At 41.7% G+C, this 14,080-nt stretch overlaps 1 protein-coding gene and 1 long non-coding RNA gene across 3 annotated transcripts in view; one reads left to right on the top strand and one right to left on the bottom strand.

Annotated features, from left to right (window-relative positions):
* Positions 1–8,005, top strand: part of LOC307227004 (transducin-like enhancer protein 1) — a 74,965-nt gene extending 66,960 nt beyond the window's left edge. For both annotated transcript variants that reach the window (XM_079996073.1, XM_079996072.1), the window contains exons 17-20: positions 5,023–5,170; positions 5,818–5,968; positions 6,649–6,725; positions 7,366–8,005. In XM_079996073.1, coding sequence (XP_079852199.1) covers positions 5,023–5,170; positions 5,818–5,968; positions 6,649–6,725; positions 7,366–7,473 — 484 coding nt within the window. In that variant the 3' untranslated portion in view covers positions 7,474–8,005. The remainder of the gene's footprint in view (positions 1–5,022; positions 5,171–5,817; positions 5,969–6,648; positions 6,726–7,365) is intronic.
* Positions 1–14,080, bottom strand: part of LOC307227095 — a 684,774-nt gene that overhangs the window by 300,451 nt on the left and 370,243 nt on the right. The window lies entirely within an intron of this gene.

The following is a 14,080-nucleotide window of genomic DNA, read 5'->3' as shown; positions in this document are numbered from 1 at the left end:
ATGCAGCATTTCTTCATTTGCATAATTTGTTGAGAATTGAGATTTTCTTGGTGCAAAATTTAGATTACCTTTGGCCTCAAATCCTTCTGTGTTTTAGTGCCAAGTGTGCAGTGCAGTACCTTTTCCCCTCCACTATACCCACATTCCACAAACCGCTCTTCCAGATTTCCAGAGCATGGAAAAAGCCTAGTTATGTGTGTGGTGGCAGCATGACCAGTCACATTCAGGATACAAACTCATGGGAGATTTGGAAACATCTACCATGTTTCGAGCAGTCACTCACTTAGCTCGGATTTAGATAATGTTGTTTATTTACATGTAGTCACAAATCAACATCTCTAGCTTTCAAAAAAACAGACAAACCCCCCAAAACTGGCTGCTTGCCATCTTTGCTTCCTCAAAGCACAGCAGGTGTGCTCTGCAGACCCCTCTGAAAATGCTGAATGGCCAGAATATTAATAGCTCATTTTCAGGTTATCTGGTTGCCCTCAATTGCTTTTGGCATAGCATGCATCAGGGGAAAAGAACAACAAAAAAAGTCCTTTGGTTTGTCTGCAAATAATGAGAGACTGAATAATTTCCAATTGAATTTGCTTCCATCAGGGACAGTTGACAATGTTACAGTGAAATTATGGCACTCCCTGCCCTGCTATTTTCCCCCTATTTCTATTATATGCAAATTATGGGCTGCTCCTTTATCACTTTTGTTGTCTTCTAATGGGCTCTTTCAGGTTGCGTTCCTCCCATCTGACCTTTTTTAAGTTACCTGCCTGGTGCACCTAAATGCCTTTGCCTATTTCTACTTACTGCTCTACCACCCATATCCTTTCTTGGTTCCCCTCCTGGATATTATGCCACTTCCTGTTCCATATTCCTGAGTGCAACCCACAACACTCATCTGCTTCAGCCCTGCCAGCTAGCTACATTCCTGCTCTGAATCACTGAGACATGCCTAGTGTACTGTTTTGCTATTTGAAAAATAATAATCATGAAATATGTTGAGAATTTAAAATGACTCCTTTTAAAATCCAGTTAAGTAAGGTAGGAAACACATACTAAAGTACTGACTTTGGCTATAGGAAATAAACCCTTTTTTTAGTCAGTAAAATGATGCATTTTGAGAGCTCTGATCCCTTAAGAATGCACGTAGCTCCAGTTTGTTGTGTGCTGCTGGCATCTGCTAATAGCTGAGCTCAAGCCATCTTTCAACATGGTCATTTCTACTTCAGAACTCTTTCAGAAACTATTCCAGTTCCTCTGGTGTGAATTCAAGGATATAAGTCTTACAGTGTCCAGCTGGATATCTTTGAAAAAGGCCTTAGCATTTCTGCTGTAGGTAGAAGCCAGCTAACCGAAACTTGGTGGTTTGCAGCTTCTGTCTCTTGGCATTAAGTACCTTTTGCCGCCAGTAACCAGTATTTTTTAAAACAACAACAACACCCGTTTAATGCTTATACTAGTGTTGAGCTATCCCAAAGCTATTGGCAGTATAGGTACAAATGCACAAGGCAGCTCTTAAATCTTCTATTTAACTAAAAGATAAATAAAAAATAGAAATTAGCTCACAAATCCTGTGTGTTCTTTTCCTAGTATATTTTTGGCAGCTAATCAGCCTTCTCTCACCAGCCCCCCAGAGGCTAAGTGACTTTTCTTTTCGAAGTCTCTAACACTTCCAGGTTTGGAAGGTAGGGAGTGTGATTAACATAATGTCCACATAAGTAATTTCCTTTCAGGCCTTCAGGATTAAAGAATGAATGTGTACGCACACCTCAATGTGAATGTCTTGGCAAGGCAGTGACTTTTAACTGCTCAAAATAGCTTTATAATATGACAGTGTTTGGTGGACCACAAGACCAACTTTTCATACATCTCAGCTCAATTGGCAGCAGCCCACAATAAATCTCAGCAAGCACAGCCGACATTTGCACCTGTCTTGATACTAATGAGTGGCTATTTAAAGCATCAGAGTTTGGCTACTTAGCATTTCTGGACACTTACAGGCTGAATGAGTCATCTTAATTATGAACTGGGCTGTGTGAACATGGCACTTAAAGAAAATGTCAAAATTCTACCGCAAGGTAGTTCAAAATTCAAGTAAATCCAAAACTTGCCACCTCTGTCGCCTTTATACAAATCAAGCAGCTTTCCATGCCTCCACTTATTCCCCCCCCCCCCCGCTTTTTGCTAGTAATGGAAAAGGGCAAAGAGCTTTTCAGGGTACTGAAATCCTAAATCCTGACTGCTGGAAACTGTGATCAGCTGAATATCTTGCTTCTAAAACTACAACGAAGCACTCCCTTGCTAAGACGTATACTCAGTGTTAGTTCATTTTCTTTATTTAAAAAATACTTATATTATCTGGATGGTGATTATATGCCTAATTGCAGTTTCTGCTTGTGTGTGATCCATGAGGTGTTGTGGAGTGGCCCATGAGAGGAATTCTGCCTCGTGTCTAAAGAGCAACACATTTGCTCTTGATATCTGTGTTTGTCTTAGCTTTGCTCTCCGCAATCCATAATTGTGCAGCAACTGGTTTTCAGTCTTTCTTTACTGTGCTAATTGCATAGTGGACCAGACCTTTTCAGTAAGTGAACGTTGTTGTCAGACAGTGAGGCTTGTTCCCTGGAAGGATAAATCACAGCATTACACAATCACTTTATAAATGTTACTTTCGAGAACAGAGAAAAGAGGTGCGAAAAGCACACTGTTTAAGACTCCCATATATTTAACTTTGGAATGGTCAGACACACGAGCCTTGCCAAATTGACTTTTAAGATGCATGGAGATAAAAGCAATGTCTGAAATGACTTCCAGGAGTGGCTTTGTAGTTCTTTCTGCTCACATCCCCTGTTGTTTGAACAGTCTTACACGTACTTGCACTTTCTAGGAAGAGGTGTGCAAGTGCTGTGCCAAGTTAGTGGCACACATAGATCATGACGAACTTCCTTCATACTGAGCTCTAATGCCACTATAGGACCACAGTCATATTGTGTTAGTTGGCTGAGTTCATGCAAGAGAAGATAGATAGATGGAGCTTTCTTGGACAATAATCCAAGGTAATTGTTGGATGGTGAGCTCTAGATAGAGAATAACTGGGCATTTTTATGTATGTATCAATGTATGTCTTTTGAAAATCTACCCTGCCTTTCATTGGACCACATGTGTAAGTTATGTATCATAAAAACTAAACCTAAACCATCAGATTAATTCATAAATCAATGGGAGCAGCTAAAACACCACAGTTAAAATGTCCATCTTATAGCTGCAGAGCAGATCTGATACTTCCAGCCTGAACCTACAGCCTAGCAACCAGTAAAAGCATGAGCACATAAAGGGACATTTATATCTTTAAAACACTTTTGCCTACTCTTCATTGTAAATACAGTTCTAGAGAGAGGGTTGCAGTTTAAAATACAAGTTCATGAACACAGCACAACAAAGATGGTGAACCTGTTGCCCTCCATAGCTTGTTGGACTCCAGTGCCCATCAGCCCCATGCTGCATAGCCATTGTGGTTGAGAAAAAAGGGAGTTATAGTTCACCAATCCCTGTAAGGCCACACATTCCACATCCCTGTAATAAAATTATGATTTAAGAAAGCCAGGTCCATCCTGGCACTAAACCCCAACAAAGGTCTGGGCAAATAGCTTCAATTGTCATCAGAATCTCAGTAAGGACAGTGCCAGTGGTATCTCAAGAGGGTAGAGAGCTCCAAAGCTAAGGCATCCCCATAAAAAAGGCTCTCTCTTGCGTTGCCACACAGCAAGTCTCAGCTAGAAGTGGCACTGCCAAGAAAGGGAACCGATCCCTTTCTTGAGAGGGTGCCCAACTACACGTCTGAAGGGAGTAAGGCATTTCACAGAAGACACCACAGTGTTCAAGCACTCTGCATATTTAGGTCCTAGCTCACACAGGGCTTTCTAAGTAACCACATGTCTCTACTAGACATGGAGAAAGCTTGGGGTAGACTGGCTCACCTGTCATTTACCTGAGCAAAGGAGGCAGCATAATTTCCTAATGTGGGCTTCTGGAATAAAGAGCTTCTGCTTACTCTCTTGTTGCAGACCTTGTGACTGGAGCAGCTTAGTTCTTGCCAGGCTTCCTGAGCAATAAGTATTGGTTGCCAATTTGTTGTGGTTCACTTTTTGCCCTTGCTTGTGTTGGTAAAAAACAGAGAAAATAAAAGGAGAGCACGAGCTGATAACTCCTTGAATTTTCAGACCAACGACTCCAGACATGCCATGTTGATTCATAGGGTGTCCCATGGTAGTCGTTCTGCGCCTTCCTCTTTTGCTTTTAAAGCATGAAGCTGAAGCTAATTGCTGATGGTAAAAGGCAGGCAGGCGCCTTAGAACATTCCAGTTTAGGGATTAAGGAAGGCTCGAGCTGACTCTTTGTTACCAAGAGTAGGGATTTCCAAATGCCGAGATTTAAAATGTAAAACATTGTTGAATAATGATGGCTGCTCATGACCTGTTTGCTACCAAGGGCATCATTTTGCAGGCTCAGCCAACACAAGTAAAAAGATTAGGTTTATTGGATCCCTTCCTGCATGTGTTTATGTAGCTGAAGTATTTTTTTTTTTTTATGCTCTTGATTCACAGCTTAAACAAAGCCTATAAATAACTGCCTGCCTCTGTTGAGGCAATTTGTCCTCTGTACTTTGAGTTTAGCCTAGGAGCCTGTTAAGTTTTTTTTTTATTTCCAGGTGTCGTCATCGTGAATTACATTTCAGTTTTTCAAACTGTCAACTTACCTTTTCCAAAATCTCTGCTAATGTTCACTTAGTTCCTGTTTAGACGATTAGTGGCACATTCCATGTGCTTTGGCACCTGCAAAATAGTTTTTTGTATAGTGTGGTATTTTATGTCAGGTTGGGGTGGGTGAGCAGTATTGCTGCTTGCCACACATCAGGTGATGTGGAGGAGATGACACACAGAGAGAGTCCAAAACTAACAACACAACAGTGTTTACCTTGAGTTCTGGCAGGAAATCATTATTCAATCTGGTTTGTTTTATCAGGCAATTCCAGGGCCACACAGATGGAGCCAGCTGTATTGACATTTCTAATGATGGTACCAAGCTCTGGACGGGAGGCCTGGACAACACTGTGAGATCCTGGGACTTGAGAGAAGGGCGGCAGCTACAGCAGCATGACTTCACATCCCAGGTGCCTAGTATTCCTTACTGCAAATTTCAGGCACTGGCTGGTGTACTGAACAACTTCCATCTTATCTTGGTTATTAACTTCAGAGTGAAGTCAGAGTATTAATGCTAGCAAAATTATTAGCACCACATCTGCTTTTATTATTCACATAGGCTTCTGGTATAGTCTCGGGCTGCTTTCAGCCAAAGCATTTACTGTGGAGCAAAGCTGTTATTGTTAATGAAGCATCCATTGGGGTAATCCGACAGCTTTGGAATAAAACGGTATCTTAAAACACTGGACTCTGCTAAGAATGCAGTTTGGCATTTTTGCCGGGGGTGGGGTGGTGAAAGCAAAGGAGGTGGAAATGCCCCGGAACACTGACAGAGCATGTGTGCCATTGCTTCACATAATGCAAAATTAGCATGCACCCTTCTTATTTAATAAACAATCAGTGCTGCCATTTGGACTCAAATAATGATTTCTTGTTCTAAAAGAGAGGCAAAATGACTTGTGATGGCACAGTCAGAAATAAGTCCTATTGAATTTAATGGGGCTTACTCCCAGGTAGGCGGTTTATGATTGCAGCCCTAGTTTATTGTCTCTTGTTTCCTTCCTTTCTTGCTAATATTTGCAAGAAAAATAAAAGGTTCTTTCTCTCTCTCCTAAAGATTTTTTCCCTTGGCTACTGCCCCACTGGTGAATGGCTGGCTGTGGGAATGGAGAGCAGTAATGTGGAAGTTCTGCATGTAAATAAACCAGACAAATACCAGCTTCATCTGCATGAGAGCTGTGTGCTGTCACTCAAGTTTGCTTATTGCGGTAAGTTGGAAGAAGAACAGCTCGAAGTCACCAGTATTACTACAAGCCAATCACACCTGAGCTGAATGTCTCAGGGCAAGGCACCTGAATGCTTCCATTTATTTTGGTTTAACAGCTGGAAAATAAAGGTAACACCCTATTACCAGCTCCCCCAGGAGGTTAGTGAGAGGTAGCTCATGCCTATAAAGTCGCAATATCATCAAAGCAGCTTTCATACGCAGCTGGTGGCCCATAGTTTGCTTAGGTTGTGAGGCTATAGAATGTTGGAATATCAAGAGTTTTGAATGATGCCCATTGCTTTACTGAGCTAGTTATGCCTTTTTAGTTAAATCATTTATATAAATCCACAAAGGTGGATCTGTCCTAGATGAGGAGAGCTTGGGGATGCCCTGCGGGCTGATTTCAGGCACTCTGTGTTGGTTAACCATGCATCAAATGCTTGTCAAAATGACAGGCCGCTGAATTTAGTAGGCTACTATACTGGTTTTCTGTAAAGTGACTTTGTGCAATCTTTCACAGCCTACCGCCCGCCCCCACCTGCAAAGCTGTTAACATGGGGAACATTTTAGGCATATGATAAAAGTGCTTTTAGATACAAGAGAATATGGAAAAAAAAATACGCAAGTGTGCCTGTTGGTGTCAATTATTTGACTGTGTTTTCATTGATGGTCCCATTACAGGCAAATGGTTTGTAAGTACTGGAAAAGACAACCTCCTAAATGCCTGGAGAACCCCATATGGTGCAAGCATATTCCAGGTAAGAAGAACAGCATATCAATGAAAGGGATTTGAACCTCGTGGTGGTGGGTGAGGTGTAAGAACAAAGATATTATTACCAGTCTTAACATTTGTGTCTCGCACTTTCACCAAAGAGCTCAGGGAAGTGGACAAGGGGTTACAGTGGTGCCCCGCAAGACGAACGCCTCGCAAGACGGAAAACCCGCTAGACGAAAGGGTTTTCCGTTTTGGAGGCGCTTCGCAAAACAAATTTCCCTATGGGCTTGCTTCGCAAGACGAAAATGTCTTGCGAGTTCCTGCGGGTTTTTTCCCCCTTTCCCCCCCCTTTTCCTAAGCCCTAAGCCACTTATCAGCTGATCCGCTGATAAGCCGCTTATCAGCTGATCCGCTAAAAGCCGCTAAACCGCTAATAGCGCTAATCCGCTAAGCTGTCAATGGGCTTGCTTCACAAGACGAAAAAACCGCTATACGAAGAGCCTCACGGAACGGATTAATTTCGTCTTGCGAGGCACCACTGTATCCTGTTCTGTGCATGTATCTTAACACAAGTGACTTTTTAAACCAGAACTTGGTATGTTCTAGAAAAGAATAAACAAGAGGGACACACCAACACTCATACTGCGTACATTTATACTATAACTCTGTTCTTTTTCTTCTAGTCCAAAGAGTCATCTTCTGTACTTAGTTGTGATATCTCCGTGGATGATAAATACATAGTTACCGGCTCTGGAGACAAGAAAGCCACTGTCTATGAAGTTATCTACTGAGAAATTGTGTTGGAGACATAACGAGTTGAACTGGGCCAAAACATTCTTAATGTGTAGACATAGAAAGATTTTACCTTTCTTAATTAAAAAAAAAGAAAAAAAGAGGAAGAACTTGATTTCCACAATGTCACACAAAGCTATTCAACATGTATTAAACAGAAGGCAGCATTTTGGTATCCAGCTCCTGGATTGATGTGAAGCAAGAAGGCAAAATGGATTAATGTAGCATAGTTTTGATGGATTTTAAAAGCAGAGTCTGCTGAAGATCGTTGAAGCCTTTGGGTTGGTTCCCCCCCCCCTTTATGACCTCATAAAAATCATGCTCATTGCTTGAATATGCGGGATTATGTTTCAGCACTTGCAATTCCACCTGCATTCTTGTCTTGTGTAGAGCAGTGATATCTTGGATAAACTTGTTTCCTGGTTTTGCCTCTTGGGATATGGGTTTTTGTATTTTTTGTTGAAGATCAAACATTTGTATAAATTGTAAATATATTTGGTTTAATACAGTAAAGGCTTTAGTATCAATAAATGGTCTCTTTTTTTTCTCTCTACCCCAGTGCCCCTTAAGTCATTTTTTTTAAAAAAATCATTTTATGGTCTAAATTTTGTAACAAGCTAGAGTAGAGTTTTTGCAATATTTGATAAGGTCTTTCTAGGGTGCATCAAATACTAGGTCCTAACAAGAGAAGATCCATTGAAATTCAGAGGCATGACAAATTTGAGTCCATTAATTTCAGCACATCTCCTTTGGGTAAAACTTAGTTGGATACAACACTCTGTGCTGAGCTCTGAGGCTTATTTTACTAAAAGCAGTTTTCTTCAAACAGAATGGATTCAGAATTCACATTTGTACTACAGAAAACAGAAAAGCAATAACTTTTACATTCAGAAAATAAACTCATTTTAAATTTTGAGGAATTGTTCATTCAAAATGGTTGTAAGTGAATGTTTAAGGATTGAAATGCTATGGTAAACAAGCTTGTGGTTCGTATCCCATGGCAGTTTGCTACTTTGCAGCAAAAAACCCCAAAAAGATGCCCAAGGCAACCCCTTCTGGGCCATTCCATTGCTTTCAAGGAAAGAAACAGAGTCAAGGGCTTAGGGAAGAATTACATTATTTTCCAAGTGCAGGTTATCTGCATTTATGAAAGTGGTACAGGTTTGCAGTCTTAGAAAGTGAAGGAATTCTTTATGCTTTTGAAGATTAGCTTCATTGGGCATTTGCCTACTGGTTTGCTTTCTGGTGCGTTGGCCAGCTTCTCGACATTGATGCAAAAGTGTCACCTGGAAGCCAGATCAACACAACATTGGCTTAGCTACAGACACAGCTTCCCATTTCTTGCATCTAGCGCCTAAAGAGACATTAGTTTTCTTTTCAATTTATATGCTCATTCTACCGAATCTATTTTATAGCAGTATGGAATGGTAGTAGCCCTAATATATATAACTCTGATTTCAGAATGTAAAATGTTAACTATTCTGAATAGCCTCATTTGATGGCCTTTAAAATTAGTATTGTTTTCTACCTATCGGCACATATCAGATGTGCAGCTATATGAACATGGTTGGATGAGCAGGTGTGGTTGTAGCATTTGGTTCTGGGGTATAGGCTCCAACATTATGCTTTTTAACCATTCAAACCCCTGTCATGTATCGTATCAAGAGTATTTCTAATGGCTTAATCCATTTGGATCATATTTCTCCCATCACCCTACTGTTCTTGGACTTCATGGTTTCTTCGCTTTTCAGAAAGTTTAGCAAACCAAGGTGCTTAAAGGCTTAGAAAAGAGTCATCGGTGTGTGTTTTGTAAGTGTGATGTCTCTGGCTCTCAGGATAAATAAAGCAGGAATGTGCATATATACAGAACCCTATTTTTTCCAGAAATTGGGAAAGCATATGGCTGCTGGTGAGTGCTTAGGCAGATTAAGTGAATATATAGAGTGCCCAATTTGCATAATTCATAATACTGTTGCAGAATTTGGGTTTCTTGTAGCATTACAAATTGTCACAGAATTCCATATGTTCTTACTCTGATCTTTCAGCAGCACTTTATTTTGATGGCTTGGTCCAGAAAGATACCGATATGAGGCTTAGCATAATATGCAATGAACTGGCTATCCTTTTTTTAAAAAAAAATCTTCTGTCTATCACATTCTCAGATGGGTTTGTGTACATGCTGTCTGACCCTCCTGAAGTAGATTCACAGCAACCACTAATAGTTGACACCAGGAGGCTGATTCTCCTCTGTAATTTTCAGTTTAAGACTAAAACTTCCCCATTTTCCTTGTAGCGTAGAGACTGCTGGTAGTATTATGCTTTTTTTGCATCACGTAGATAAACACTAGTTACCTAGCTGTTTCCAGGTACAATTTACAGTACTGGTCTTGACCTATAAAACCCTCGGTGGCTTGAGACCAGAGTATACCAAGAATTTCCTTTACCTCTACAAAGTTGCCCAGACACCATGATCCACTTTACACAGTTCTCCACTGTCTGATATTTGGCAGGTGACACAAGAGATTGGAATTTAGAGCAGTCTCCTCTGAGAGGCCTGCCTGGATTCTCACCTTTCAGAGGACAGGGAAGGCTGTTAGATTTCAGTGAGCTTTTAAAAGGTGCTGTTTTTAATCTGTGGCTGTTTCTGACTTGAGTAGCTTTTGGTTTTTATTGCTGGGGTGTTTATTGCTTTATTTGTATCTTTTTATTGATTGTTAGCTGCCTTGATGAGGTGTCATAAAAACCTAGGGTAGAAATACTGTAAATAAATAAAATAATGGCCATGAAACAGAGATGCACACATAGCACAGTGACCTGTTACTTTAATCATGTTTTGTTAAATGTTGGTGTACCTGATTGGCACCAGAATCTCCAATAGTACCAGCCACCTGTTAGGCAGGAATGGGGAAGCTCCAGTCGTGGGGCTAAAAGCATCCATACCCTGCCTGGGCCTGCTTTTCACCATCCTCTTGCCATTTTACCAGGCAGGAATGCATCTCTGAACTGTGATACCATACCTCTCACTAGCCTGGATGGAGAGGTGTATATTTCTGATCATCCCCATCATTGCTAAGTGGCCCCTGAAAGGTTATCATGAGTGAATGCAGCCTTTAGGCTGACAAATCGGATCCTCCCTTAAAGAGGGCACGTATTGCAGTGAGACCTGGAAACCGACACCCTGTGTTGTGCGTGGGTACGATTGGTCAGCCACAACACCCGATTGGTAGGTCCCTCGTAGCTGGGTGCAATCTGGCCAATGGGATGCAGTCCAAACGGTTCAAGGGACCTATTTATACCCATGCACATGACCCACAGCTTCTTCTTTCGGTGTGTGCATTCGGAACACCCGCCCACCTCTCCCTACTTTTAGGGCTTTGCGCTTGACCTTGCTATGCTGTTGTGTGTCGTCTGTCGTTGGGACTGGGGCATGGCAGGAATTTCCCCCACTTGGCTGATTGGCTGTTGCCATTTGGGTTTTGCCTGCCGCATAGCAAATCGTTACAACTTGTAAGGTTGTGGATAGGCTCTGGTTCAGGTGATAGGGACGGGAGAACACTCGCCATCCCTATGTGAAGGGTATTCTGTTAAAGGAATCCAGGGACTCGATGGTTTGGTCAACCCCTGAGAGGGGATTGTGCCCGTGCCAGAGTCCAGGGGTACATTTGGATGGCGGAGGTAGCCTGTTCCCGGCTTTCTGCTTATCCAGGTGTTCACCTTGACTGACCTGTGCTGGAACCCTGAGCCAGCACTACCTGCATGGCAGGGAGCTAGTCGAACCAGAGCCTATGCAACCAGTCACTTTCTGTAAGCAATAAAGTTGTGGCCTAAATTCTGCCAAAAACCAAAATTCGAGTCAAGTGTGAATTTATTTAAGGGGGTGGTTTCTGGGTCTGAACACACAAATGTTCCCTATCCCTGTATTAGGGCAACTGTTTTTAGTATGTGTCCTCTCTTCCTATGATCAATGTGCATTATCAAATGACAGTTATGCACACATGAAGTGGGTGCAGCTCTGGGTTATGCTTATGGTATTCCAACATGGAGAGGTAGCCCATCCCAATTCCAAAGAAATTGGGGAGATAGAAATGTAAGCTGTTATCAACCTTCCTAAGTAAGGGGTGTGATCAACTTTATTTCATTTAAAAAACAACTGAGAATGTACTATGGCTGAAGATAATAGATTGTTTCACAACTTAATTACTGAATTGATTGTGTCTGAGCTTTCAATGTGCTCCCAAGGCCAGTTTACACGAGATGGATTGCCTACTTTGAACTCTGTCTTGTATAGAAAACTCTGTGATCACAGGCATGTTCATTTTGCTGTATGTGAGCTTGATCTTGTAGGAAGCAGGCCTTCTAGACACGGAGGCTGAAGATGGTAGCTTTGCAACGGGAAGTAGTAAGCCCTTGTACTCCTTCAAGGATTGTGCTTAATGACAAGAAAAAAAATTAGCAAGCAGTCTGAGAAGGTCACAGTGGGACGTTAACCCATAACATGGAAAACTACAAAATCACTTGTTACATCCCAGGGAGTGGGCTTAATTTGTTTAAAATCAAATCCATCTGTTCATTTCACACGCTTTGTTCCACTTCCTTGCAGCAATCCACAGCGGAGTACTCTGTTACTTTAAAAATTGGCTGCAATTATGATAAGCTAATAACTCTTATTTTTTGGTTAACTGCATCAAGATATTTTGGATAACTTCCAAGCTTCCCCTTAATTTTTCTGAATTATCCAATTTATCTATTGGCCCAAGTATTCACTGCAAAGCTAGGTTTAAAATTAATGTACTATTTTAATATTTATAAATTCTATATTAGTGCTGTCATTCAATTACTTGCTCCTAATGAATCAGCCATGTATTTCTGCTTAATATGACAGTAACCTTAATGTCAAATTAGTATTTGCAAATGTACTGCATGTATTATTGAAGAAATTGCACATTAAGATTTTACTTGTCCATTTCAAATGCATATTTCTATCTGTCACTTGCTTCAATTGAAGAAAAGTTAGGCACTGCCAATGCACTGTCTGTGTAATCAGAAGAGATGTTAATCAGTTGCCCTGATTCCAAACTTCCCCTGCTTCCCAAACTGAAAAGGCTTCCACTTGCAGACAGCTTCATGCCTATATAGCAAGGAATAGATAATGATGGTTCCTCTCCCATTGAGATAAATGGAGAAGCCTGCTACACAGGGGGTCCATGTATACCAGGGGTGGCTAACCTGTGGCCCCACAAATGTAACTGCTGCACCATTGGCCATGCCATCATTAACTGATAGGACAACATCTGGAGGGCCATTGGGTTGCCCATCTCTGATAGACACAGTGAAGAGCACTCAAGGCTCTGGGTCATAATGGTGTCTTGAGTCTACTCATGCATTGAAAGAATGTATTGGAGGATTGTACTGTTTAGTCCTGGACGACTGCTACCATGCTGGTCACCCACCCACCCAACTGCAGATTCTGTTGCCATGTAAAAGGATGCAAGGCACATACAGATACAGGCACACAGAACACCATGCAAGGGGGGAGCTTGATGGATCAGTTACTCATGATCTACATAGAAAGCTTACAATCTTTGGGGTCTTCCAGTTTATTAAAAAAAAAAAAAGATTAGTGTTGGTGGGACATCATAATGGTATATACAAAAATAAGTATGGCAGGCACAGGCAAACTCGACCCTCCAGATGTTTTGAGACTACAACTCCCATCATCCCTAGCCAACAGGACCAGTGGTCAGGGATGATGGGAGTTGTAGTCCCAAAATGTCTGGAGAGCCGAGTTTGCCTATACCTGATGTATGGTATGGAGAAAGTGGATAGAAATGTTTTTCTCCCTCTCGAATAATATTAGAACCCAAAGTTCTCCAACGAAGCTATATGCTGGAAGGTTCAGGACAAGCAAAAGGAATCATATGGTTAGACTATAGGATTCACTGCACAAGATGTAGTAATAGTGACAAACAAGGGTGACTTTAAAGGGGGGGTCTAGACAAATTCATAAAAGATAAGACTATCAACAGCTGCTACCAATTATAACCCTGTACTTTGCCCAGTTTCAGTCTGTTGGTCCTCATCCAGCCCACTACTGCGTCTAGGCACTGGTTCAGCTTGGTTCAGCTTTCCTGACTCAAATTTGATGGAGGAACAGAGCTGGGTATCATCAGCGTACTAATGACACTGCGCCCCAAGGTTCCTGATGGCTGCTCCCAGCGGCTTCATATAGATGTGAAACAGCACTGGGTGTACAATAGGGCCATGGTGTAGAGACACATTACCCAGATGACAGCAGTGATGCAACAAGAAGCTGAACTACCACAGAACAACACATCCAGCCCCCAATTCACAGACTGGCCAGGACCAAAAGCTGCTGAGAGACCTCATAGGAGAATCAAGGTTGTGGTCCACATCTCTCTTCCCAGAGACGATCATTCCTCAGGGAAAAAAAAGGCCACAATTTTGTGTCAATACCAGTCCTGAATCCAGATTGAAGATAGCAAGCTTCCTCCAAAAGCACATCTGAGCAGCACCTTATCCCTCCCCCCAGTGGACTATTGGTGACACTGAAGTAGTTGTCAAGTGTCTCAGGGTCCAGGGAAAGGG

The sequence above is a fragment of the Podarcis cretensis genome (assembly GCF_951804945.1).
Source record: "Podarcis cretensis genome assembly, chromosome: 11".
Taxonomy (NCBI): domain Eukaryota; kingdom Metazoa; phylum Chordata; class Lepidosauria; order Squamata; family Lacertidae; genus Podarcis; species Podarcis cretensis.
This window is presented reverse-complemented; position numbering and strand designations above follow the sequence as displayed.